The sequence below is a fragment of the Rhinolophus hipposideros genome (assembly GCF_964194185.1).
Source record: "Rhinolophus hipposideros genome assembly, chromosome: 20".
NCBI lineage: Eukaryota > Metazoa > Chordata > Mammalia > Chiroptera > Rhinolophidae > Rhinolophus > Rhinolophus hipposideros.
In genome coordinates, this window is record NC_138066.1 from 34,086,772 (window position 1) to 34,113,550 (window position 26,779).

Genomic DNA, 26,779 nt, shown 5'->3' on the forward strand with positions numbered 1-26,779 from the left:
GCCCTGAGAAGGCTTCAGGCTTGTCGGTGGGGGTGGGGGAGAGCCATTCCAGATGTTTACAAGCCACACATTCTAGTAACTGTCCTCAGAGGTACAGGTGGGAAAAGGCGCAGATGAGATAATGGCAGATGAATCAGAACTGCGGGGTCAGAGAAATGGCATCTGGTTGTGACGGGCCTGGGAAAACTTCCCAGAAGAGGTGGCATTTGAGCTAGGTCTTGAAAAAGGAGCAGCCCAGGTTGGGTAAACGCATGCTGAGTACAGGGGACAGTGTGGGCAAGTGCCCTGGGGCAGGCAGGCGGAGAGTGTGTTGAGGGAATAGTAGTCATCCAGTGTGGCTGGGATGCAGGACCTGGGAAAGCAGATTAGGCTACAAAGAGGGAGCTGGGGCCAGATGACTAGGCTTAAATGCCAAGCAAAAGTATGTAGACTGAACAGGTTGGACAAGCAGGAAGCATTTGAGTGAAGCAGAGTGGAGTCGGAACTGGAGCCCAGGAAGGTTGATGGGGCAGGGAGGCTGGGGTCCAAGGCCAGGGCAGGGAGGCCTGTTAACATAATGGACCTGGGTTATAGAGAAAGGTGGACCGATGCCAGTCACCTCACAGCACTGGGCAATGGATGGGGAGCCGTGGACAACAGGAGTTGGGGAGACTGGGAGCATGGACAGCATCCTATGGCCGGAGAGATGAGAGAGGAGGTCTCCTTACATCCCGAGAATGAGAAGCCTCAGATTCCTCCTCATTCACAATAACCAAGGGTCACCCTGCCTTCCCTGGAGGCCAGAAGGTCCTTCCAGATGGCTAAGGACAGGAAGGAGTGGCCCGGAGGCTGGGTTGGTTCTTGGCAAAGCTGACGGCACCCTGCGGACCGGTGCCAGCCTCAGCAGGAAGACAGAGGCAGCAGATGGCCTGGCCCTGGGGTGCCTGGCACCAGCAAACAAGATTCCCCAAGCCTCAGAGCCAGCGGCAGAGGAGAGGGACGCCGAGGGCCCCCAATGGGAGAAGAACAAACAGCAGGATGTTCTGGGCCACCTGAATGCTTTAATGACAAATAGGAGGTGGACAGGTCTGCATGGAGGGGCAGTGCTGGCATGGAGGCTTTCCCTGAGTTAGACCTTTACAGTGGAGCTGATGCCGGGCTATGGCTGGGTCAAGAGGTTCATCTGCCAGGGCCATCCCCGTCTGAGCCACAAAACCCACCTCCCTCCAGCACTGGCTCTCAGAGATGCAAAAACTATTGACTTGCCAGGGAGGGGAAGGGGAGGGAAGAGGCTGGAGAAACAGGCTCTAGCCACAACTGCCTGTGGCCTTGGGAAGGGGAGGGTTAACAGAGGGAGTGGACACATTGGAGGCAAGAAGAGCCGGGCAGAGGGCACGGGAGGTTTATGGTAAGAGTCATGTCTACAGCCCCGGCAGTGATGGACGGCTCTGCAGAAAAGGCTGCCATCCCTCGTCCACCACCACGCGTACCGTGTGCACATGGGGCATCCACAGCACCCCACAGTACGCAGGCCCATGCTGAGCTGCACGCAGACGTTCAGACATTCTCGATAGGACATCACCGCAAGCATACCCGGAGCAGCAAAACACACCCACAAAGGGACACAAGCACTTAGAGAGAAGCCCTCCGCGGTCAGAAACAACCCCAGAAACAAACTTAGAGACAGATATGTGTACATAGCCCACTGCTACTCTTACACAAACAGGCACCCCCTACAGGACCCTGACTTGCTCACACAAACTGCCACAAGCACCACTCTAGTCACAGAAACAACAGAAGTACCCGTATCATTCAATATCCCCTACAGTCATAGAAACACACGGAGCGATGGATACTCACTCACACGTACACGTATGTACACACACACACCCCAACTGCAGAAGCACACAAAGCAGTACACACACATACAAAGAGAGAGTCTCATCCCTCCTTCTCCCCACCAGCCAAGCCAGGTGCCTCTGGCCACCTGATTATCCCATGCCTACGGTGTCCCAGACATAACGTGTCAGGTAGGTACACTCCTGATTCAGGAGAGGTAGAAGACGCCCCAGCCCCAAATGTCAACACATCCAACTCAGTGTGTGCAGGTGGCTGGGGCCTACCTCCTGCCTCTGGGAGGGAGACAGGGAGGGGACCTGTCTATAGCCACACTGGCTATGCCCTCAACACGGGCATGGGCCTGCCTGGGGGTCCCAAGGCTGGGCACATCCCCGGGGCAGTCAGAGCTGGAAGGGAGGGTTCACAATCTGGGGCCAGGGGAGAGGACTGGGTAGCATCAGTGCCACATAAAAGGCCAGCCAAGTGCCATAAGAGGGTAAAGATGGAAGAGTTGCTGCGTTTGTGATTGGTGAACTTGGAATGAGGCTGCAATCAAAGTCCTGGGACTTTGAGCTCTAGCCTGTAGAGTACACTAATGAATCCTCTCTCCATCCTCTCCGGAAAGTGGGAAGAATGCTCCTCTCTCAGCAGGAATGAGACAGTCTCTTGGCAACTTAGTGTCCTTGGAGTGGGGAAAAGTCCCCACTGTAGTGGAAAGAGGTCCATCCCCTGTCTCCTGACAGAGTGTTAAACCCATGGGACAGCCTTGGGTGACAGAGGAGAGGACTCCTCCATGGTTAAGGTGGGGCTCTCCCCATCCAACCTCAGGCACCCTTTACCTCCTCCTCACGCTTTTCTTTGGTTGTCTGTTCCTCCTGCCATACCTATCACAGTGCCTGGTAGATAGCAGGCCCTCAACAAATATTCAGCCATAAATGAGTGAGAAGAAAATAGGACCGGCCCACAGGAGGAGGGGGACGTCTCTGAATATTCTCATCTGGCACCATTCCCTCCATCTCCTGATACACAGCACTGCTCAGCCTTCTGGGCCCTTTCCCTGGGGATTTCCCAGCACCAGGAACCCTCCACTCCAAGGAAAGCAGAGGGCAGGAATGGCTCAGGAGAGGTCTGACTTCCCAGGCCAAGCAAAAACCTCCAATACCAAGGGGAAGCTGTTTCCCTTCCTCTACTCATGGAGGGGTCTCCCCTTCTCAGAGGACAGTGAGAAAGCAAAATAACGAAAAGAGTGAGTAGGAGAAACCCTGCCACCGGTATTCACTGCAGGGAAGAATCCTACAGGGGCCAGAGAAAATGAGAGGTGTTCTAAGAGGATAAGATGGAAGCCCTCCATCCACTCTCTAGGGACGAGGCTTTCAAAAAAGGGGGAGGGAGAGCTTTGAGACCCAAGGAAGCAAGCCAGGGAGTCCTCACACTCCCTGGAGGGAAGAGGAAACAGCTCCTTCCCTCAAGGGTCTGGGCAGTTAACTCCCTCCCTCCCCTACCCTAGAAGCCCTTAGTGGGGTTCCGCTCTCCTCTAGCAGGTGGTCCCTTCTCCCTCACGCTGTGCCCTACGAGGGCGGAGTTGTGACCCCTGGGAGCCTCAGCCAAGCCAGACAACGGAGGTCTCGCTCCTCCCCTGGGCAGATGTCCCTTGCGTGACCACCTCCTTGACCTAGAGTCCCTACCGCGCATCCTCCAGGAGGGCGGACAAGTTCCTTAATCCCCTGGCTCCGCGTGCACTAGCGCACACACCCACCTCTCAACTGTGAACACGCGTCCACGTAAACACCCGCCCCGCAGGCTGGGACTACGCAACGCGCCCGCGGGCGCCACCTCCCTCCACGCACATGCTTGGCCCTCCCCTAAGTGTGCTCCAGACACCCTCACCTCCTAGCCCTTCCCAATGCGGTGTGTGTGAGGGGGGTGCTGCGGGACCTGCGCTGCGCGGGGCGCACCCCGAGAAGGTCATGACTTTGCGCCGTTGGGGGAGGGGATGCCCGCCGCATTTCGGGGTGGGGGCCTGGCCCACGCGGAAGGCTGCGAATGCAGTGGGGGAGGGGAGGGGGCGTTTCTCAGGGATCCGGAACCGCAGCGCCCTGCGCACCCCACACCCCCGACGGAGATGCGGAGCCGGCCCCCCCCATCTTTGTGCCCCCACTCCCCGCAGAACCGGAGGTGGCGACCCAGCCCCCGCAGCCGCTCCGCTCCCCCTTACCTGCGGCCACAGGTGTATGCGCGGGCCTCTGGCCCCAGGTCCCACGTCGGGTGGGGTAGGGAGGGCAGCCCCTACTCCCACCCGCCCGGGCTCTCCCCTCCCCCGGCCGCCTCCGCAGCCGCAGCCGGTGCCCTTTGCTGCAATGCGAGAGCCGCCTCGGAGCCGGCCCGGGCCCCGGTCGCCTCGGTAACCGCGACTCCACCTGGCGCGGCGCAGCGCGCCACCGTGCACATCCTCTCTCCTGCCCCCTCCCCCGGCGCGGCCCCGCGGGCGCAGCCCCGCCGAGGAGCGGCGGAGGCTGGTGGCTGCGTCGCCGCGGTCACCCGATACGCCGGCCCTCCGCCTGAGACTCGGGTTGCAGAAGGAGGGAGGGAGGTTAGACAGCCTAATGGAAGCGGGGGAGGGGCTGTAGCTTGGAGTTAGTCTCTGGTCTCCCAGGGTCCTTTCCGAGCCCCCACCCCCAAAGGTCTGATCTAAGGAGGGGGGAGGAGAGTGTCCTGCTTCCTGACCCGCCACCCTCGAGCTCACAGCCTCTCCCCGCCAGTCTCAGCTGTGCACCGTTGCCCTCAGTTCTCCCATGACTCAATTCCCAGCCAAGCCTGGGAGGCCTAGGATCCCTGTTTCTTTGATGGCCTCTGATCCTGCTCTGCTGTGTGACTCTGGCATTTGCTGAAAGTCTCTGGCCCTGCGCTTTACAAAAAGGAGACTTAGACTCAGCTATGGGGAATGGAAAGTGTGATCATTAAGTATCAAGTAATGACAAAATCCAGGGCACAGCCACTTTTCTCAGTAATTCCAAGGTTCTGTGGCGAGGGTCCTTTCAAGCTCTCCTCCTTCTTCCATCAGAGCAGATGTGGGCAGGCCTAGAACCCCTTGACCTGGGACAACTGAGCTCACCAAGTCCAGCCTCACTCCTCCGCATCAGCCCAACCCTACCTAGCCCCAAGACACTCCACCTAGGGAGGGCCTCTGCATGCCCCGGGCACAGGGCACCTGTCCTCTGCCCCATCACCATTCCTGTCTCAACCCCATTTTGGCCTCCACACGTACTTGGCCACTCAGGATAAGTCTGTCCCACTTGCCATCCAGCCTTGGGGACAGACACATCTTTGCTCCCCAAAGTTCAGTCAAAATGAGGCAGGGAGCAGGGAAAGGAGGTGGGCTGAATGCCCTGTGAGTGATGCCAAGCCATGCCAATTTGTTGCTAGACTTGAGTTCACTTGGCCAAAAACGTCTGAAGCTTTGTCCTTCCCTAGGCTGTCATACTTTTATTTCTCCTAATTCTTGAAAAAGTCAAGGTTTGCTGCCCCTCCCCAGGGACAGCTGGGTGTGTCAGGAAGTGAAGCTGGCACCCATACTGTCCATGGGATCCCCTGACTCTATACGTCCTTCACCGCCTACAGCTGAATGCCCTTAAGTCCAGGCCTTCTGGGGGGCTGCCCTTCCCCATTGTAACTCTGCTTTTCTGGTCCTCCTCCCTATTTGGGCCTCGGATGCCTATTTTTCTCTCATGGCAATGCCCTGGCCTGAGCTGGGATCCTAAGCCTTGTCTAAGTGTGTGACTGTCTAAGCTGAGATCCATCCTCCCATCAGGGAAACTAAGGCTTGATGGGGAAGCAGGGGACAACTTCAGAATGGCCAGATGCCAATGTCCTCTTAAACTTTTGAAACTAAGACTTGAACCCAGCAAGCAGGGTGGGAGAGAGACATCATGAACTTCCTGATGGTAAGACATCAGAGGAAGGTGGTTCTGCTCAGAGATGGAAGGGTGGTGGGGTGGGGATAGAGAAATGAGATGATCTGCAGTGGGGGCGGGGAGTGAATTCAGGGCATAAGAGACTCCTGAAAACCATAGGGTAAGGTCGGGGAGGGACTCCTGTTTAAAGGAGAAAAGAACACAAAAAATTTGTTTTCAAAACCTGAGTATTTGCCCTCAAAAAATTCCTTCCCCAAAGCCAAATCTCACCTCAGGTTTGGGGAGGGAGTGGTAGGAATTAGGCAATCATGGGGAGAGTACAAGGCATAGAAGTCTCCTAAAAATGGGGGACCCTACCTAAGCGAAAGGGATGCAAAATAAAAATCCGGGATATTCCCCCCTCCAAAAATATCCTCCCCAAAGCCAAACTCCACCATGGGTTTGGGGGGTGGGGTGCAGGTGGGTGACTCACCTGGGCCGGCTGGCCAGCCCCGGAGGGGGCGGAGTCGCCATGGAGGTGGGAGCAGAGGGAGCTGAGGAGGCACACGGGGTCCACGGTCCAGCCGCCAACCTGTGTGTGCGAAGCGGGGGACACCCCATTAGGGGGAGCGGGCAGGAGCCGCTGGGGGGCTATGACGGGCAGGAAAGGGCTTTCCTGGGGCAAGCTTTGGCACAGAGCTCACGACCAGAGGAACCCTGCAACACTGGCTAGTCCCTTGGAGAGGCTGGGTCTCTAACTAGAGCCCTTCCTTGGTCTGTTTCTGGATGTTTCTCTCCTGTCAGGCTGGGGGCTCCGTGAGCCCAGGGGAGGGCCTTCCCCATCCCTAAGGTCCTTTTCTTCAGTTTTCAACCCCCTCCCTGTATACTCTGACAGAGAACTGCTCCTCACCTTTCCCCTCCTCCAGCTCTTCATTCCCTCCTCACTGAAGAGGTCACCTCCTATCAGGAACCATCTGCAGGGGCCCTCACCGCACTGTGCCTCTTCCGACAGCACACTCTTCCCTGCCATCTCAGAGGAAGCGACTCTCTTCTCCCACCCAAGGTCACACCATACTTAAGGCTGGAAGCCTATCCCCTTCTGATTCCTCCAGGACCTTTCCCCCTCAGCCTCTTCAAATTCATTCATCTTCATTCATTCTACAAACATTTACTGAGCCAGCACTATGCTTAGGCACTGAGCATTCCATGGCAAGTGAACTGGCCGAAGGTCCTACCCACTTACACCCTAAGAGAGGGAATGAATGAGGGAACGAATAAAGGAATGAATTTGAGAGTGAGTGGCTGTGCTTTGATTCATTTACTAAGTATTTACTGAGTGCCTAGTAGGTGCCAGAGAACATGTCAGACTCAGATGAGACCCTCAGACACGCCCAGATCTTCTCACAGGCTGGCTGCCCCTTGAGGCCGCCACTTTGGCTGTCTTCATCTTTTTCTGGCCAAATCTCCCCAGATAGGTCTGTGGCCAAGGGTCCTAGTCCCTCTCCACCTCCAGTCTCCTCTGAAACTGACCATTACCTTATCACACCACGAGAAATGAGCTCTCAATCCCCTCTGGACCCACAGATCCTGGCCAGTCCCAATGGCTTTCTCTCTTCCCATCCCTCCTGACTTCTGAAGTACAGGGGGCCCTCCTGCTGGGCCCCTGTCCTCTTCCTCAGGATGTAGAACTCTTCCTGGTTTCCCCTCCCCGCAACCATCATAGGCCCTCCCCTCTCAGACTCCACTCTGCCCTGGTGACTGTGCTTAGGTGCCACGTCCCACTTCCATTCTGCCGTCAAGCGTGGTCAAGCCCCCTCCTGAAGCTGTGGTCCCTTCAGAGTCTTAGGCTGCACACACAGTGCCTACCAGGTGTCCTGTGACCGCCCTACCCACTCCTCAAACTCATCTCTCATATTTCTGTCCCCCACCCTCTCAACATTTCCCTCCCAACTCTCTTCTTTCTCCCCAAGGCGTCAACACATCCCTGTCACCCAAGTTTTTCTGCCTTTGCCTCCTAGATCCAGGCAGCAAACAAGCCTTGCCCAGTCTTCCCTCCTACCCTCCACGCTTTTCCCTTTGTCCTTCATGACACACTCTCTTCTTCCTCTCCTTCTCCTGCCTCCGGCCTCCATTTTCCCCCCTCTTATTCACCATAAAAAAACAACCACAGCACTTCTAACAATTAACCATCTGGTCCTCCTTTTCAGTCTGCCCTCACCTCCCACCATCCCCTACTCTGAGACTTTCCGCACCAGCCAGGTGAACTTCTGTGCCAGTCCCCAAACCAACTGTGCTCAGGCCTATGTTCACCTCCCCTCCCCAGCTCCTCCCCATCTCCACACCTCTTAAAACAACATTCTTTTTCTTGATGCCTAATCAGTCCTTTTCACCCTTCTAAGCCTAGTTTAGGTACCTCCTCTTCCAGGAAGCTTGCCCTGACCAGGCCTGCCCACCTGACCTCCCCTCCTCCAAACCCTCTCCCAACGTACTGTGCCCCTCACATCAAGTTTACCATCCTCTGACCCCCATCTAGATCACAAATGCCCCTGCCCCCTCCTCCCAAGCCCGAACAAACAGAGGAAATGCACTGAGGGGGATCCCTGAGGGTAGGGGCCATATCTCCTTCCTCTGCAACTCTCCCTTATCCCAATTGTAACTCTGCTCCCAGGAGGACTCTGGAGCTGGGAAAAGGCAAAAGCCAGACAGAACTGGAGGTGATAAGGTCCTGGGGCAGATTAGGTACCAGAAGTGCACCAATGTATCTTTGTTCCCTGCAGTGAGGATGGGGTAAGGACACTCTTCCTCTCCCCCAGCCACACCCAGCAGTATCTGGAAAGGGGAGACAGAGCAAGACAGGCGTGGGAGCAGGAAGTGACACCCAAGGCTCGACTGAAAGGATGCTGATGGGATGTACCACCCTCCTCTCTGTCCCTTTCCCCAGAGCGGTTAATGCCTGAGTCTCAGCAGTCAGGGTACCTCACCACTGTGGAATTGTAAGCAGAAGGCTAGTCCCAAGAAAGAACTTTCCGACAGAAAAGGTCATACTCGGATGGAGAGATACATCCAGAACACAAGGATCTGGGAGAGGTTGATAAGGGAAGCACACCACCTCCCATAGAAGGAGATGAGACCGGTACTGGACTGGAGGCAGGAGCCCCAACTCCATTCTCAATCTCACTGATGGCAGGAGAGAAACCAAGGCACAGAGAGAGGCAGCTTTTAGCTCAAAGTCACACAGCAAGTCTCGGACAAAGGAAGCAGGGAGAAGGAGGTAAAAGGCCCCAGGAGTTCTGGGCCCTGTTCTCGCAGCAGCTGGAACACATCACATCCAGCCTACTTAGACTCCCACTGGGCGATATCCCAGAGGTGCAGACCCCAAGCATCTCAACTCCACCTCTGGATGGACCCTCAGGCTCAGAACAGTCAGTCCCCAAGGTGTCCCCTCTTCCTCCCCACCACTCCCTTGGCCTCCAAGACATGCCTTCCTGCCTCTCTGCCCAGTCCAACAGCCTGAGTTTCTGAGGCTGGACTTTCTCCGCCCAATCCCTTGCTCCAAATCCCAGGATTGCAGGCAAAGGTCTGGAGGCTGAGCCTCTCCCCACCCCCCACGCAAGGCTGCAGAAAAGGCCAACCAGGGCAATTGTCCAACACTCGCTTTCCCCCTTCTCTGCCCCAGACGCCCCTCCGAATGGGAATGAGCCTGGGGACAGGGGAGCACTGGATCAGACCTTCTGTCCGGCCAACTGGCCGTCCCCCCAGCCCCCAGCCTGTAGCTGGGCTCCCACTCACCTGCTCCCGCATCCTGTCTTGCTGACCCCTCAGGGCCAGAGCGTGCTGGGGGTACTTGCTCTTCAGATGGTCCATAAAGGCATCGCGCTTGCGGTCGGCGTCAACCTTCTGCAGCCCACTGAGCGCCTCCAGGCTCTGGGCGGCGATCACCGTGTGCCGGCGCTCCGACGTGTGCACCAGCCCCACGTTGGAGAAGCGCCGGCCCCCACTGCCCCCGCTGCCCCCGCCCCCCAGGGTCCGGTACTCGCGCGGGTACTCCGCATCATCCGCAGACAGCATGGGGGGGCTGCTCCGCTCCGGATCTGCGAGAGGGGAGAGGGGACACAGCGAGGTCACTGGGCGCCTGGTTTGAGGCTACCGGGCCCCTACCCGGGTCACTGTGGGGAGGGGTGGGACTGGGCCTGGGGTTGGGCCAGAGAGGCGCCTGGGGTGAGGCAGGGGCTGCCCACCCCTCACTAGGGGACAGAAGGAGCAGAAGGAGGGCTGGGGAGGTAAGTGACACTAAAGCGCCAAGGAGGGTGGGAACAAGGATGGGTCGTTTCTCACTCTTCTGCAGGTGGGTTTGGAGGGATAATGACTGCTGGTGAGGGGCTGTCCAGTGAGGCCAAGCAAGCTGTGGAAGCAGGGGTCCTGGGCACCTCTCATCCACACATTCCTTTCCTCCTTCCTCACGCTGGTGTGAACAGGTGAGGGAAGGGGAGTTTCCTTATAGATGCTTGCTGGAAAGGAGCCTGCACAGTTTTACTTTCAAGAGCATCGTCTAAGGATAGGTGGAGGGCCGTAGCCTCCTCCCTCAGACTAGCATGTCCAGGACACACATGTCCTGAAGGCTGGGGCTTGGCTTGGGAAGAGGCCAGGACTAGGAAACATGGAGGGAGGATGGGCCCTCAAGCAGAAGGAGGCCCAGGGCCTGGGGCATGGCATCCTCTTTCCCCTCCCTCCCCGGAGACAGACAGATGGACAGACAGGAGATGCTGGGCACAGAGAGGACAGTGAGAGATGGATTTGGGACAGACTCCAAGGAGAAAGAAAGCAGACAGAACAGCTCAAGCCCTCCCCCTGGGGCCCTCCCCTGACCAGTCCCCTCCTTTTATTGCGTCTCCCCTCCCAACACATACATGAAAGTTCAAGACCTATAAAAGACGCACAGGGGACAAAGGACAGCACAGAAGCGAAAAAAAAAGAGAAGGCCGGGGGTTGAGGTCCCCACCCAGAACTCTGAATCCTGTCTCCACAGGCCCACCAGCCCTGGGCTCCTGACCCCCCCAGGTCCAGCCCTGCTGCATCCCACCCTGCAGCCTTAATGTTGACCTCCCCACAGCCCAGCAGGGACAGTGGTTCCAGAGGAGTTGCCAGGGCTTACCTCCGCCATATTCCTGGGTATATAACAGGTTGCTCTCCCTCATCCCCAGAAATCACTCCCACTGGCGGACGACCAGTCTTCCTGACACACCCCCACCCCCACAATCCACCAACCTCAAAACAGCATCCCCCAAGTGTGGTCTAGGTTTGGGGGTGTCAGGTACTGCATCAGACCCACGCAGCTCCACAAAGGGGCTGACTCACAGGGTCAACTGGAGCCAAAGAGGAGAGGGGGCAGGGGATTCTGGGACCCAGCCAGATTCTATTCAGCCCAGCCCCTCAGCAGCCCCCTTCCTCCACACATCACTGCGCAGGCCTGCTGCCACGCCCCAGTCACCTCCTGTTCACCCCAGGAGGAAAGAGGAGATTGTCTCTCAGTTTAATAGTTATACCTTCATTTTCATAAGGATTAGAGAAACCCCAACTAGAAGGTCCAACCACTGATTTCATGGATATCATTCCTTGGGGTGGCAGAGACATAAGGTTTCCTTTCAAGTACATGTATTTAAGTTCAAAGAGTTAACAGAAAACATATTGAGTTAGGATAGTGCAAAGGTTCCCTGATAAGGAGGAAATTCGTGAAGATGGCTCCTGACTGAGCAAGGCTGGGAACCCTGGGGACCCAGTTCCTGCCCTTAGCCAGCCAAGGTGGCCAATGAATGTGGCTGAAAAGGAGTGACCTGATAATCATCCAGGAGAAGGAGGGGCCGGGATGAGGATGCTCTGGGCACTGGTGAAATAGCCCCAACCAGAGTAGGGGCCTGCCTCTTGTGACCTTTAACCTCCCTCTTCCACGCACCCTCACCACCAGCCAGAGGTCTGCAACCTCATCAGATATAACTGAGCAGGAGGAGACCCTCTGTGGCCAAGGACCCTGGACATTTCACAGACTTCTCTTTGCCAAGGGCTGGATTCTTCCCACAGCCTTGTTGCTGGAACCCTGCGCTCTAGAGTCCAGCCCAACCCTGCCTGAGCCAGAGGGACGTCTCCCCTGGTGCCAGTCCACCGGGCTTGTGGTGCTTTCCTAGAGCTCTGGACACACACTTCCTCAGGTGGACCTGGGGAGGGACAGTGTGCCAACCTGAGACAAGGAAAGACTGTGGGGAGGTCCAGGGTCACCAGGCTCTTCCAGGTTAATTAAAGGGGCCGAAGCAGGGCTGGCAGGAAAGTGTCCCGGCTACCAGAACAGGAAGCAGCCACGGACAGGGGACGTGTCCTCACAGGCAGCCCTATTGATGACTGCAGCCCCATAAATCTCACTCGGGCAGTGGAAATGGGGAGGGGGCTGCTGAGCAGGCCTGAGCGGAGAGTGCAACAAGGACTAACTGCCTGCCTGCAAAAGGTCAGGGCTCACCACTCAGGTGCCCAGGCATTGGTGGAGGGAGGGCCAGGGGTGAGGCAGGAGCTGGATTCTGGGGGTGTCGGAGAGAGGGGAGGGGGCAAGAGAGACGACTGCTGTCTCTGAAGGGCGATGGCAAAGAGGAACTTTGATTTGAAGAGCTTTAGAATCTGTTTAAGAACCTTCCAGATCCTTGGCTTGATTTAACAAAGACAGAAAGTAGGCTGAGGGAAGAGGTGAGGTGCCTGTGTAACCAGAGTGTCTTTGCTCCCTGCCCTTTGCATATTTCCCTTATTTCTGCAGGGCCCCAGTGGGGTTGGGGATACCCTCAGGAGAAGGAAGTCTGTGGGGGCTCTGATGGCTCAGGCACCAATCGATCTCTCTGAACCAGCCCAAGCACTTGAGGTCAGAGCACTGGGAGAGAAAAAAACACCCAGGCCAGAAACACCCTGGGTTTAGAGTCTGTTCCTTCCCTGAGGGCGCTGGGTTAGCCACTCATTTAATTATCCATTCAGTCAACAAATCTCTTCCCTCTGGGAGCCTAAGGGCACGAATCTGCAAAATGGGGATGTTAACCTTTAACCCCTGCCCCTGGGCTCTGAGTGAGGAGCTGGCAAGACAATGGAGGAGAAAGTACATTGTTTTGAATGACATTCCTGGTACAGAGCTGTTGGGCCCTAGCAGAACAGCCCCCCCCATTTCATCACCCCTGCCTGCTGCAGCCACCCCCAGCGCGTCCTCACAGCGTCCCCGACCCTCCCCGGCCAGAGCAGCCCAGTGAAAAGCCTGGGAGATCGATTCCAATCTAGCAAGCAGTGGGCTCCTGTGCAGATCGATGCTTCCTGTTCAATGGCAGGGGGGCAGTGAGGGATCCATCCGGGCAGGGGTCTTGGGGCGGATCACGGAGGCCTTAAGAAGGTAAGCAGGGCTGGGTTCTAGTGGGGCAGGGACATAGGAGTGGAAGGACTCTGAGGTGGAGAGGCACAGGCAAGGAGCCTGAGGGAAGGGGGAGGGTGGGGAGGTTCTGGACGGGGAGCAGAACTGGGGTACACTGGAGAAGGACTGGGCATTGGGGCTCAAGGCCCCTGAGGGATGGGGTTTGGTGGAGCCCCGGAGATAAGCTGTGGCTGGAGGGTTTGCCATCTCTCCAAGGACCCTCAGTAGGCCAGGCCGACCATAATTTTTGAGTCAGAGATCCAAGCTATAGGGAAGATGCCTGGGACTGGGAAAATCCAGCTCAGAATTAAGAGGAAGGAAAGAGTGGGGAAGGGGGGTTCTGGTCACCCTCAGCTCAGCCCTCCCAGCCTGGGCAGTCGGGAAGGGAATGCTGCCCAGGCTGAGTGACCAGGGAAGAGATGGGTGCCCCCCAGTGGCTGGCTGCAGATAAAGGCGCAGGTGCTTGGGAAGAGGGAGACATGGTTATTTGTTCTACCGATTCCAAATTCCACGTTTATTTATGAGCGTGATTTATTTTTATCCTCAATAGCATTCTCTTACATGAGATCACTGTAACTCATGATGAGAATTAAGATTTCCCAAGTTTTAGTGACACCGTCTGGTAAGTCATCAAGTCCATCCCCATCTGGCATCTTTATCCAGATGTCATCATCTACTCTGTCCTCTGGCTGCCGATGGGCAACATTCACACATGACATCATCTTCAGAGGAAGAGAAAGTGGAGAAGAGGAGAGGGGGAGGGAGAGGGAAAAAGAGAGACGAAGGGGAGAAAGCAGAGGGAAGAGCAAAGCTAGAAGCTAAGGAAAAGAAAAAGGACTCTGGGGACCCCAAGTTCAGGATCTGGAGTTCAGGTCCCTGTTTCCCTCTCCCTGGAGATAGAGAGGCTGACCAAGTTCCCTCCCTTGGGGAGCTGAGAAGCCTCACAGGTGTGTCCCCATCCAGGGCACAGGTGGGGGCTGGGCACTAGCTCAGGGAGCCCACAGGACCTGGGGCTAGATCCGATGAGGCTTAAAGATAGGGCAAGGGGAGGGGTGCATGCATGGAGATTTACGGAAGGGTGGAGGACCGGCTCAGACCCCAAAGTGCCTTGCCCAAACACACACATTTGCAGCTGGAGGCTCCCCCAGTCCCACTGTTTGCAGCCAAAGCAAGAGGAGCCCAAGTCACCCAGGAGATGCCTGGAGGCAACTGCCACCATCAATTGTGTCTGACAAGTCCATACTGTTGGGTGCCTGCTGCAGTTATGAAGCACACTGCGCCAGGAGGTCAGAGGCCAGAGGTCAAAGGTCAAACTTGGCAGAGACTCTAGGCACCTGGGTCAGGTGAGGGGATCATCCCCTGGCCCACCCCCTGTGAAGGAATCTGTCTTTGCGTGCCCCTGGCTCTGGGCTCCTTGTGTACCCATGCCCCTCTGTCCTTGCTGTGTTTGTGGGTCCTCAGAGCAGAAGCCCATCTGTGTCTGTTTTCTAAAACCATCTTTTCCGCCCCACACCACAGCAACCAAAGTCATTTTCCGGGCAATTGCCTTTCTGTAAACATTCCTGTGTAATATCCCCCCCAAATTGCTAATGCCCAGTGCCCTTGTTGAGTCTCCCTGTCACTCCAACCAGAGCTTCAGAGGTGGGGGTGGGGGGTGGGGGGAAAGGCGATCAGAGGGGAGGAGGCAGCTGGACTGAGAATTAGGGACAGGGCTTCATGTCCAGCTGCTGGCACGGAGGGGGGCCAGAAACCCGCACACCTGCCCCCCATACTTCTGATTCCCCACCAACCCAGCACCACTTCCCCTGAATATCAGCCAGCTCAGCATAGCCTGTCTGGGCTGGGAAGGAAAACAGAGAGGGCAGGGAACAGGAATCCCTGGGAGGGCAGCCTGGGAGGAAAGGGAACCGACTGGAAAGCACAAAGGAGATGGTGAGAGGATGAAGGTGACTTTCTGTTGACTGGGGGCAGTGACACTGAGGGGGCAAGGGACAGGCTAGGCAAGCTGCCATTACTGATGCTCCAGGGAACGCCAGGTCCCCTCCCCCTTAGATGTTAGAAGGACAGAGAAGTGCTGAAGAGGCCAAGTGGAACCCCACCCCCAAGAGAGACGCTACCTGGGCAGTGCAGTGGTGGGGGAAGGTGGGCAAGGCAAAAGGGTGTCAGAGGCAGGGTGGTCCTTGGCCAGTGACACACCTGATGCGACTTTCCAAGCCGCCACGAAGGGCCTGGGGCAGGTTCCTCGCAGTACAGCAAGGGAAACTGAGGACCAGGGAGTTGAGTAATTTAATAAGAGTCACCACGTGGACTCCCTTCCCTGGGGCTAGTGGGGAAGAGGGGGAAAAGGACTGTGGCCCGTGACCCTCTGGTCTCTTCCACCCCCATGCCCAGGGAGGCCTGCTGCCCCCCCCCAGCCCCCAGTGAAGCTGGTTATCTAGACTCAGGTGGGCTGTGGGGCTGGGACGACAGAGCCCAGAGGGAGCCAGGAGGCAGGGGAGTGTGCAGGGCACTGCCAGTCACAGCTTCATGCAGGCAGAAAAATACAAACCAATTTGTGCAGATTTAAAACCCACGGAAGGCCACTTAGTTGGTAAACGAGTTGGAATCTAATTAAAGGACCTCATCAGAGTTGGGGGAGGGAGAGCTCACCTGCCTAGTAGGAGCTGTTGCGCAGGGGGGAAGGAGGACCCTGGGTCTCAGCAGCTCCCAATGGAGCTTCTGCGACTTTCCCCAGGGGGAGAGAATTTGAGAGAGAGAGGGTGTTGGGTGTCCTGGGGGTGGGGTGGTCATTGTCCCAGCCAGATGCTGCCTCTGTCAGCGCTTCTTTCTCCCCCATCCCTAGGCTGACTCTGTCCAGTTGCTCAGAGGGAGCACATCCCAGCACGGAGCCCATGTCTCCCCCATCAGACTAGGGGCTCCCCTAGGACAGTCTTGTCCTCAGACTGGATACTCCCTAAAGGCTGGGCCTGTCCCTCCTCTCTGAGGGGCACTAAGGTAAGGCCCTGTTGACCTCATTAGATTGGAAGCTCCCTCAGACTGGGGCCTCCTTGAGGGCAGAGGTATTGGGTGGTCTCGCAGGACAGAATTGGGGGAGGTAAGGAGACCCATAGCCACCTCAGGAGTGGGGCGGGGGTCTCAGTGCCGTCTCCGCCAGCCTCCCTGGACTCCGCCAGCATGGCTGTGGAGTCCTTGCTTCCCTTTACCTGCTGCCCTCTCTCGCCCACTCCCCATGTTCACAGGCCACAAAGCACAGCAGCCCTCTAACTTCTCAGCTCTTATTTCTGAGGCAGGGAGGAATGAGGTCTTGCGACTGTTCTGCTTACCCCTCTCTGCATCTTGAAAACCATACTGTGCTCTCCCCCCAGACAACCTCCTTTCACACGAAGGAAACTGAGGCCCAGAGAGCAAACCTGACCCAGTCATACAGGAGCTGGAGACAGAGCCGGAATTGGAACTCAGGCATTCTAGCCCCAGAGACAAGGATTTTTCCATCCCACTATGCCACTTCCCAGAAAGCAATTGCCAGGAGAGCCCCTCTCTAAGTGGTAGGCCCCTGGAGGGCACAGACTTAGGAGGAATCAGCAGCAAAGTGGAAAACGTGTCACAGAACCATGGCCCCAAAAGAGAGAAGAGCTGTGGGTCACAGCCCAGCCACAGCACCAGGTGTCCACCCCAGCCCAGTGGGATGCTCACCACACAGAAATCAGGGTCCCCGCATTGCATCCTGATAACACTCTTCAGACAAGACCTCCCCCGCTTTGCAAAGGAATCAACAAGCCAGCTCCTTGCCCAGAATTTCAGATATAAACCCTCCCTCTTCTCTCTGCACCCCCTCTCCAAGCAGGCAAAGCTATGGCAGTACCAAAAATCATTGAATTCGAGCATGAGAAAGCTCTGTTCAAACACAGCTCGGCCACTGACTAGTTGTGTGACCTTGAGCAGGTCAGCAGCATCTCTGTGTTTCAGTCCTCTCATTTGTTTTTCAAAAAAGAAAAACTATTAGGTTGGTGCAATAGTAATTGTGGTTTAAAGAGTTAAAAATAATTGCAAAAACCGCAATTACTTTAGCACCAATCTAACAGTAACACTTAACGGGTGTGCAGGTTGTGCACTGCACAAAAACACCAAAGTAGGGAGCAAGTGGGGGACAGTTCTTTCGTAATCTGCCAATCACTCGATTTCCTTTCATACCACTGTCAGAATTTTATCAGACCCAGGACTGTGTAGGGTTTTGATTTTTAACTACTCATGAAGATCTGGCTAATTGGCTTCCCCAGGAAGGAAGAGGGCGGAGATGCAGAGGGGAGCATGTCACCCCCAGTCTGAAACCTTTGCTGGAAAAGCTGGGAACAGCCCTGGCGTATGCCCACACAAGTGCCGCCGCATTAACAAGCTAACTCCCGCATGGCATCTCTACCATCACGTGCCCAGGGAAGGTGTCCTGTCAGCTCCATGTCTCCTTGGAGAGACAGCAGAGAGGAACACAAGCCAGGGGAAGGGAAGGAGCAAATACAAGAGGCTGGGAAGAGATAGAGGTAGGGGCCTGTCCTCCCAGCTCTGCCCCCATTCCAAGGAGGCTGCCAGAGCTCCTTCTCTCCCAAGGGATTAGGACTCAGAGTACTGAGGCCAAAGCAGCAGGTGTGGGCAAAGGACCTTTACCACACCCTGAAAGCTGGCCCAGACAGAGGCATCCTGTTCCCAGGGGAGAGACCCCAATCTGTCGGCAGTGAGAGGTAGAAGCCCCACTCATCACCCTGTCCCACCACAGGGAAGTGTTGTCAATACCCAGTAAGCATCCCAGGCCCCATGAATGCTGGGCTTCAGCCTGGCGGGGCCCCCTTCCTACCCTCCTCAGACACCATCCTTCAGGGGGTCAGGCTCCCTCGAGGAGGCCTTTTCTCTGCCAGCACCCAGACAGCTCCCTTAGTCACCAGAACAATCAAGGCCCTGCTGCCTCCAGATTCCCAGCACATGGCTCGGTCACTCAGGCACACAGTTCTGCTCACTCACACTTTTATTGCCATACTTGGGCACCGTGGCACATGCCCACGTGCCCAGCACATACTCACCTACATATGCCCAGTCACAAACTACCTCGCCTATATCCCCCACAGGCATCTACGTGCAGAGCAGCACACACAGGCCTGGGCAGGACTGGGGTTACCACACAGATGCCACCCTGACTCACCACTCTGCCGTCTTAGATGCCACAAGGACAGACAGGGGACTGTGCCCATGCACACACATCATGTACACTCAAGAGATGCCCCAGGAGAGAGTGCAGTGCATCTGGGGGTCCCCTCAAGTGCGAGGTTGATGCATCTGCAGCTTGGGGCACAAGACCGTGGAGCGCCCATCTGCCCACCCTGAGTCTAGCTGCGCCTTCTCAGGGAGGCAGCTTCCTCAGCCCTCTCCTGCTTTGTCAAGTCCAGAGCTTCCTCGCTGAAGTGTTTACATTCTGTCCAGAAATAGAGAGATAGGCCAGTGACCTCAGGGCCACGCCACTCTGACCAATGTCCAACCAACAAGGCAATGCCAAGGACTGAGACGCCCCTCTGGGGCCTGGGCACCCAGCTGTTCTGTCTCTACAGACGCTCAGCCTCCTCTACCAGGGTGAGGGGCCGGCGAGCCTTTCACCTGCTTCCACCTGCTGCTGGAGGGTGAAGGACAGGGCTGCGGGGCTCCAAGGCTCAGCTCTCAGCTCAGCGCTCACCTCATGTGTTAATTACTCCACTGCACGGCAAGCCATTGAGAATCCACAGCCCAATCTGCATCCCATCATTTTGTCTCCCTATGGATGCCAAGGTTAGTACCATAAGAGACGAGAGGAGGCAGGAGAAGGGGAGCCAGGAGTTTGGAGAGGCCACGAGATTCAGCTAGTTCTTGCTAACCACTGGGTCCAGGCTGACCTGGGAAGCCTGATCAGATACTAGGGGCATCTTTCAGAAGTTCTCCCTGTTGTTCAGCCAGAGTCCTCCCACCAGAGCAGGATCTGGGAAGGTGGAGCACAGGCTGGAAGGCAGTGGAGAAATAAACAGTCTCCCCTTCCATCTGCAAAAGACTCGAAGACTCTACTATTCTCTTCTCAGTCGAATCCACCCATTCATCTTGAGTTACACCTGGCAGCAGGCTTGCTGGATGCCATGGGAAATATAGACCAGCCATGAGTGACACCGCTCCTGATAACCCCCCACACTCATGACAGTCGACAAGGGTCCTCACAGCCATTTTCATTGAATTCGCAGAGTCACCTTAGGAGGTTGCTCTCCTTCCACCCATTTTACAGGTGAGGAAGTGGAGGTTCAGGAAGGGGTAACTTGTCGGAGGTCAGAGTTAAGTCTGATCTCAACTGCGAGGGTTCTCAGCCCAGATCGCCCTTCTTTCCCTACACCCTGTAGCCCCGGAGGAAGATGCTGATTCTGCCACCAAGGCTTCCCTGAGTCTTCGTCCAAGACATTGGGTCAGAGCCCTCGCGTCCCCTCAGTCTGTCCAACTCCCTGAGAACACTCCAACAGCCCTCCACCCCAGAGAAGCACAGACACACCCCAACCCTGTCCTCTGTGGAGAGACCTGGCACTGGAAGAGCCAAAGCGACTCTTCTCCAGGGCAGGGCTGAGAGACGGGGGAGGAACAGGGAGCAGAGCTGCTTCAGGGCCACGGGAGCGCAGGCTGGGAAGGGGTCTCACAGTCCTGAAAGAACCGCTGAGGGATCTACCTTTCCACGGAGCTCTTCTCACACCTGTTGGGTAGAGTCCTCCCAGAGCCTACCACAGGCTGTGCTGAGGCCAAGCTACAAGTCTTCCCTACGTCAGGAATGCCATCCAGCCAGAGCTTGGATACCTCTAAGAACAGAGGACTCATTACATCCAAGGCACCAATCTTCCTGAGGGGCTCCTTATTCCTTACAAATGAGCCCATGGCCCTCAGAGGGGCTCAGGGACAGGTCACGACCTATCCAACTGGAGCAGGATGGAGGGTCCTGAACTCTGATGTTCTCTCCTGAGCCCAATTCTTCGGGCCCTTCCTTGTGTGGCCTGGCTCCCACCGCCTGGCTATTTGCACTGCCTTCTGTTGGCTGAGCCCTTGGGCATCACCACCCCTCTCAGGTGATGGCCTTCAAAACTGCTCTAATGGTCCAGATGAGGTCTGAGCAGCCCAGATGACCCCTCATAGCTTCTATTCCCACCAGCCCTCCTCCTGCCCTCAGTATGTGTGCTGGGGAAAACAAATGCCCGGGGAATACACAGCCCTGCTCTGAGATCAGAACATACCTTCCTTGCCTCCTACTCCTCACTCTCAGGCCTCCCCTGACCTTGGGCCTTGGGGTCCAACTTGACTCTTCCTGCCTGGGATGGATGACCCTCCTGGCAAGGTCAGCTGAACCTGTCGGCTCCTTCCAGGCACTTCCATCTTCCCTCAGTGCCTGACCTTGCTGATGTGATTTGAGGAGTCTGCTCTGAGTATTCGCCCCTTCCCAGTAGCAACAGTGCCTCCTCACAGCCCCACAAGGCAGATCCAAGCTCCAGGCACCAAACGGTGTGCCCAGGAGTCTGAGTGGGCAGTCTGCTCTGCTGGTAATTCTCTGGTTGTGGCCTGATGTCCTGGATGCCCTGTCCAGCAGCTAGCCATCTCAGGGGTATAGCCCAGCCACTTTGAAGACTGGAAAACCACAGCACACAGAATATCTGATATACATAAACCACACAGTGCTTCCTCTCTGCTAACCTACTTCCTCCTCTCCAGTGCCGACCCTGCCTTGCTGCCAGAGGGCCCCCAGCTTGGAAGCAGAGGCTCCCCCACCCCCAGCTGCTTTCCTCACTGTGCCCCATGTCTGTATCCCATGCTTGCGCAGTGGCTAATTCTGGCGTCTCATCAGACAGTAATTATGGGGGAATCAGCAGTGCTGTCATCTCTGCAGCTCGGCACCTGTCACCACGCCGCCATCCCCAGGCTGCTGAGATGGGACCAGAAGCTGAGGGAGGAGGGGTGCACTGGAGTGAGGGGCGCCTGCTCCCTCCCTGCCTCTTTAGTCCTCCTTTAACCCAACCTCCCACAGAGCCTGTAATACATGTCAACCAGGTGGCCACTCGCCTCCCTTTTACCTAGGGCAGGTACTGAATGCATGTGCCATGTGTCACACGTACACAAAGCAGGAAGGACACAGCGAGCCAAGGCTCAAATCTTGCCTTGGCTGCTTCCCATACATGTGACCTTGAACAAGTCATTTTATTTCTCTGGACATCAGTTTCCCCAATGGCAAAATGGGGAAAACAGTGCCTACCTTGGGGAGATAGGAAGAAATAAGTTATGTAAAGTATCTAGCACAGTACCTGGCACATGTATGTTCATGTATTCACTCAACAAACAATCAGTACGCATCTACTATGTGCTGCGTAATGTGGGGATGCCAAGATAAATTCACCACAGTTTAGCAAGGATCGCACTGGGGTCATACGGGGACGCAGGCATTTTGTCTGGCTGGTGGTGTTTGGTTTTTATTTCTTTGAATGTTAACGTCTTAAAGGGCACATGTGCTCTTCCCACCGCCGTCCCCACCATTCCCTATCGTCCTCATCCACTGCTTCACCATTTCCTGCCCATGAAGGCACTGAGCTTACTGTCCCCAAGAGCAAACATGGACTAGTAGGCTCAGTTATGTCCGCAACCAGTGATTTAACTATGCTGTGATTTAACTGTGATTTAAATCATAGATTTAAACCACAGAGATTTAACTATGCTGGGGGAGTTCAAAGGGGCCAGCCAGAGGTGGTCAGGGAGGTGCTGGCTAAGGGAGGAGCGGGAATGGGCGGTGACAAAGGGGGGGGTTGTTCCTAGAAGTGGAGTCCCAGAAGCAAAGACTCAGAGAAAAAGACCAGGCCTAAGGGAAGCCAGTGGAGACAGATATCTCAGGAGGTCCTTCCTGACATGGGCTCTCCAAGCCCCGGGGCGCAGCACCTCCCACTCCTCCAGAGCTTTCCAGAATGCTTTCCTAGGTGGCCTTATTGGTGGAGCTGCAATGTGAGACCACCTCCCTTTGCCTCACAACCAAGCCGCACCTGCTGTCCCAACCACGTCACTGAGTAACTTCCCTGTCCCCATGGTCTTTTTTCCCCAGGTGGGGAGGACCTCTATGAGAACTGAAAGAATGTCTACAAATAGGAACTCTCTAACCTCGATTCTTCCTTCCACCCCCACTCCAGGGTCTGGGAGCCCCAGACTCCCCAGGGACTGAACCAGAAATGGGGTTGGGGGCTAGAAGGTGGAGATGAACTTAAGAGTCAAGTCTCAGTGGCATTAGTCAGGGGGGAACCCCTGAATCAGGGAGGAGCGCAGAAGTGAGGTGAAGGTGTATCACTCCACATACAGCATGAGGGATTGAGGCTAGACCTAAGAAAGGCTTCGGGAGGAAGGCCAAATGGACGGAGAGGGAGTAGGACTGAGGCTGCCATGATGGAAAATCTGTGCGACCTTGGGCATGTTACTTAACCCCTCTGGTCTGTCTTCTCCTCTGTAAACAGAGACAGGAGCATCAAGCTCACAAGACAGCTGTGAGGATAAAATGAACTAACACATGGTCAGAGCTCAACCCAGCATATATGATTCAAATATTATGGGTCATTCGTATTTGCACTATTACTGTTACGTATTTGCAATATTCCCCTCAAACTCAGCAACAACTAAATGAGCCCCCAACCCCTTGCCAGCCCTCCCCCGTCCACTCCCTTCTTTCTCAGAGCCCACATAGGGAGCACAGAGGTCTCTTCTAACAGCAACCAGAGTCAACAGTGAGGCGCTGACCCCACTGTGTCCCCTCCACTGATGCCTCCCGACCCCCACCCCCACCCAGCGCATTCTAATAACCCTCAGAGTGGTTTTCCAAAACCCACCCACAGGTCATTCCACTCTGGGTGGTAAAGCAGGACGGGGTTGCTCCCCCTCTTTACAGATGTAGAAAATAAGTCTTGGAAGGTACTGAGCTTCCTGCCTCTGGCAGTATTCCAGAAGAGGGAGGGTGAAAGAGGAGAGCATTCAGGCCCCCCTCCCTGGTTCCCTGCCCCTCAACCCACTCCGTGGACCCTCTGCTATGTGTGTGGGGAGTGGGGGTTGTGGCCCTCATGACCAAGACAGGGCAGAGGGGAAGGGCTGCAGTCTCTAGTCACTTCTGCCCACTCCTGGCAGCAGTGGAGGAGTGAGGAGGGAGAGGAGTTGTGCCATGCTTTTAGGAAAACGGTCATTTTAATTAAGAGGCAGACAAACAAGCGCTCTGCAGATTGTCTCCAAGCAAAGTTATTAAAAAGCCATTAAGGCAATGGCAGCCACGGTGGCTAGGAGGGCTGCCTCCCCCCGGCTGCCTGCCTGGATTTGGGCTACAGCATTCTTCAGGGAGCTGAAGAAGGGCTGAATGATGTGGAGCCGAAAATGGCCAAAATGGGGATTCTGCAGCTTCTCTCCCAAGGTGGGGGTAGGGGCAGGACTCAGACAGTACCTAGGGCACAGTCTGCCTGACACCAAGGCAGGGCACAGAGGGTGGGGGGAAGGGGAACAGAAAGGGAACTAGCAATTGGGCAATCGCTGCTGTGGATCAGCTCTGGACCAGTCACTGCTTTTCCTTTACTCTTAACAACTCTGTTCCTGCACCATTTTACCAGTAAGAACACGGAGGGTCAGAGAGGGAAAGTGGTTTGTCCTAGGCCACACAGCTAGGAAATGGCTTAAATGAGGATTAGAACCCAGGTCAGGCCGATTCTTAAGTCCAGTACTCCAGGTTTCTGGTCCTGAGCACAGAAGTGCAGGGCTGGGCTGCCTACCCACTCACCCACCCTCAACCTGGGCTCCCTGAGGCCCTCTGAAGGAGCCTCAGCCTGGCCCACCAATGATGCCCACAGTCCCCAGGGTCACAAGGGACTTGGGGACTTGGTCACTGCTTGCTTGGTGGGGACACACAATGAGAGGGGTGTGATAGGGTCAAAAGACTTTCTACAAGGACATGAAGTACAGAGCAGCAGCCAGGAGAGGGAACAGGGGCAGACAGGGGCATCATAGACTCACAGCCCTGGGGTGGGGGCAGGTACTATACAGTCAGCTGGCCAGGCCATGACGCCAGGCCCCACCGTTGGTGAATTCAGCCAACCCCTTAAGCTCTTTGGGCTCACCTGTCTTGGTCACTGTTGGACTCTGAGTCTAGCCCAGTGACTGGCACAAAGAAGATATTCAATAAATCTTTTTGGAAAAATGAGTGAATGAAGAAATGAATGGATGAATGAACAATTGATTGAGTAAATGAAATGAGATCACAGGTTTGCAAGTGCCTATAAACTAAACAAAGCTGTATTGAGATCGGATAGGGTCCCATCTTCTCCCATCCCCCACCTTCTAGCCATCATCAGAACATGGGCTTCCCCCCAGAGAAGGGCCCCTCGCTCCTGACCCCCACCCCCAAGGCCTCCAGTCCCCTAGCAGAGGGCTCCTGCCTCCTCCACCCACCCCAGCCCCAGGTACAAGGAAGCTTTGCCACCAGCACACACATGTACATGCACACGTGCTTGCACACACACTAACTCACATGCACACACATGCACACACAGACACATTCTCTGCCAGGCAAGGTGCCCTCCCGAGTCAGGTCTCTGCTGCCCCCTCCCCTGGCAAAGGCATGGGCCCACCAGGGATGGCCTTCTCCCCCGTTTCTGGCCCTCTAGGCTGGGAAAGGGCATGTGGCTGAGGAGCAGTGGGAAAAGAATGGTGGGGGAGGCCTCCCTCCTGGCTTACTAACCTGGAGACTTTAAACAGAGGGAACAGAGTCCTGAAGGCTTCCCTCCCGCTGCACGCTGGAGCCCTGGGTGAGGGACAGGAAAGGAGGAAAGTCGTGAATGAATGCCAAGAGCCTGGGTAGCGGACTTGGAGAGAGGGAGGGGCTGGGGCGGGGCTCCCAAAGTGGGATGGGCCAGGCAGGGGCCCTGGGCCGTGGGAGAGGAGAAGGCAGGGACGGCAAGGCAGAGCCTTAGAAACTGTCCCTTTGGGATAGGGCGGGAGTCACTGCATGCTGGGGGAGCAGGCAGGATAGAGATTGGGTGCTGGAGGAAGAGCACGGGCTGAGGGGGCAGAGACACTGGTGGAAGACAGACAGGAGGACAGACAGCAGGACAATACAGAAAACATGGGATCCGCAGGGCAGACAGCCAACAAGCTGGCCTGGTTCTCATACCAGAAACAGGGCAGACTCTTTCCTGGGGTACCCATACAAGATCCCAAATGACAGCACCTTGGATGGTCCATCTGCCTTTCCAACCAAGGTCACCCCATTATGGAAGGTTGATGGGTTCAGAGTCAGAGGGGTCTGCCATCATTGCTCTGCTGACAACCCTCTCCCAGCTCGAGACCCACCCCCATCTGCTCCACTCACCCCTTAACCTTGAATTAGGCCCCCTTCCCTGCATGTAATAGAGGAAACAGGGGCATTTCATACCCAACAAGCATTCACACACTTGCATGTGATGGGATCTGTGCAGGAAGAGGCGGGAGAATGGCACCCCTGCCCAAAATTGCCCAAAGTCCTGCTCTTACCTCACTCCTGCTCTGCACCCAACTAACCCTTAAACTGCCAGGGCAGGGCCCCCCTCAGCTGTCCATTATGGCTACCTCCCTCTCACCATACAGGGAAGTCCTTCTAACTGAATTCCCTCGTGCTGCAATAGAGTAGTCCATCACCCCTTATCCGCAGTTTCAGTTACTCATGTTCAACCGTAGTCTGAAAATATTAGTTTGGTGCAAAAGTAATTGCAGTTTTTGCAATTATTTTTAACCTTTTAAACCACAATTACTTTTGCACCAACCGAATACATGGAAAATTCTAGAAATATACAATTCATAAGTTTTAAATTGTGTGCCATGCTGAGTAGCATGATGAAATCTCAAGCCTTCCTGCTCTGCCCCACCTAGGACATGAATCATCCGTTTGTCCAGAATATCCACACTGTTTATGCTACCCTACTAGTAGCTACCTCGGTTATCAGATTGATTGTCCCACTATCACAGTGCTTGTGCTCAAGTAACCCTTATTTTATTTAATAAGGGTCCCAAAGCTATTCACATAACTTTTCTTACAGTTTATTATAATTGCTCTATTTTATTATTAGTTATTCTGTTAATCACTTACTGTGCCTAATTTATAAATTAAACCTTATCATAGGTATGTATGCATAGAAAAAACATAGTATATGTAGGGTTTGGTACTAACCACAGTTTCAGGCATCCACTGGGAGTCTTGGAACATATCCCTCTCAGAAAGGGTGGGACTACTGTACCTGTCTTTTGCCTTTCAGCCTGTAGCAATGCAGCATTAAGACCCTTCCTGCCTGGAGACACTGTGGCCCAGGCACCCTCTTGGGGACATCCCTAAACTCAGCTGGCTCAGACCCATCCCTACCCACGTCATGTCTGGCTGCAAATGTTCGCAGAGCCCCCTGCCAATCTCATGGCTCCAATTTCCCCCCCTCCCCCCATTACTCAAGACGCAGGCATCTCAGGGAGAAACAACTGTTGTATCCAGATGTTGGGACATTGACTAGGAGAAGAAATCAAGAATGTTCACTAACATGTCTAGCCACAGAGGACTTCCTGGATGAGGCAGTGGGGCTTGGGGGTG

At 55.5% G+C, this 26,779-nt stretch overlaps 1 protein-coding gene across 7 annotated transcripts in view; it reads right to left on the reverse strand.

The window, feature by feature from the left end:
* Positions 1 to 26,779, reverse strand: part of SRCIN1 (SRC kinase signaling inhibitor 1) — a 68,535-nt gene that overhangs the window by 33,459 nt on the left and 8,297 nt on the right. For 4 of the 7 annotated variants that reach the window (XM_081028847.1, XM_081028845.1, XM_081028841.1 and 1 more), the window contains exons 2-3: positions 9,498 to 9,799; positions 6,202 to 6,300 (exon numbers count right to left, since the gene is read on the reverse strand). In XM_081028847.1, the coding sequence (XP_080884973.1) occupies positions 6,202 to 6,300; positions 9,498 to 9,799 (401 nt within the window). Of the gene's footprint in view, positions 1 to 6,201; positions 6,301 to 9,497; positions 9,800 to 24,907; positions 24,971 to 26,779 lie in introns of all 7 variants that reach the window. The other 3 variants (XM_081028843.1, XM_081028844.1, XM_081028846.1) reach the window with 2 other exon arrangements.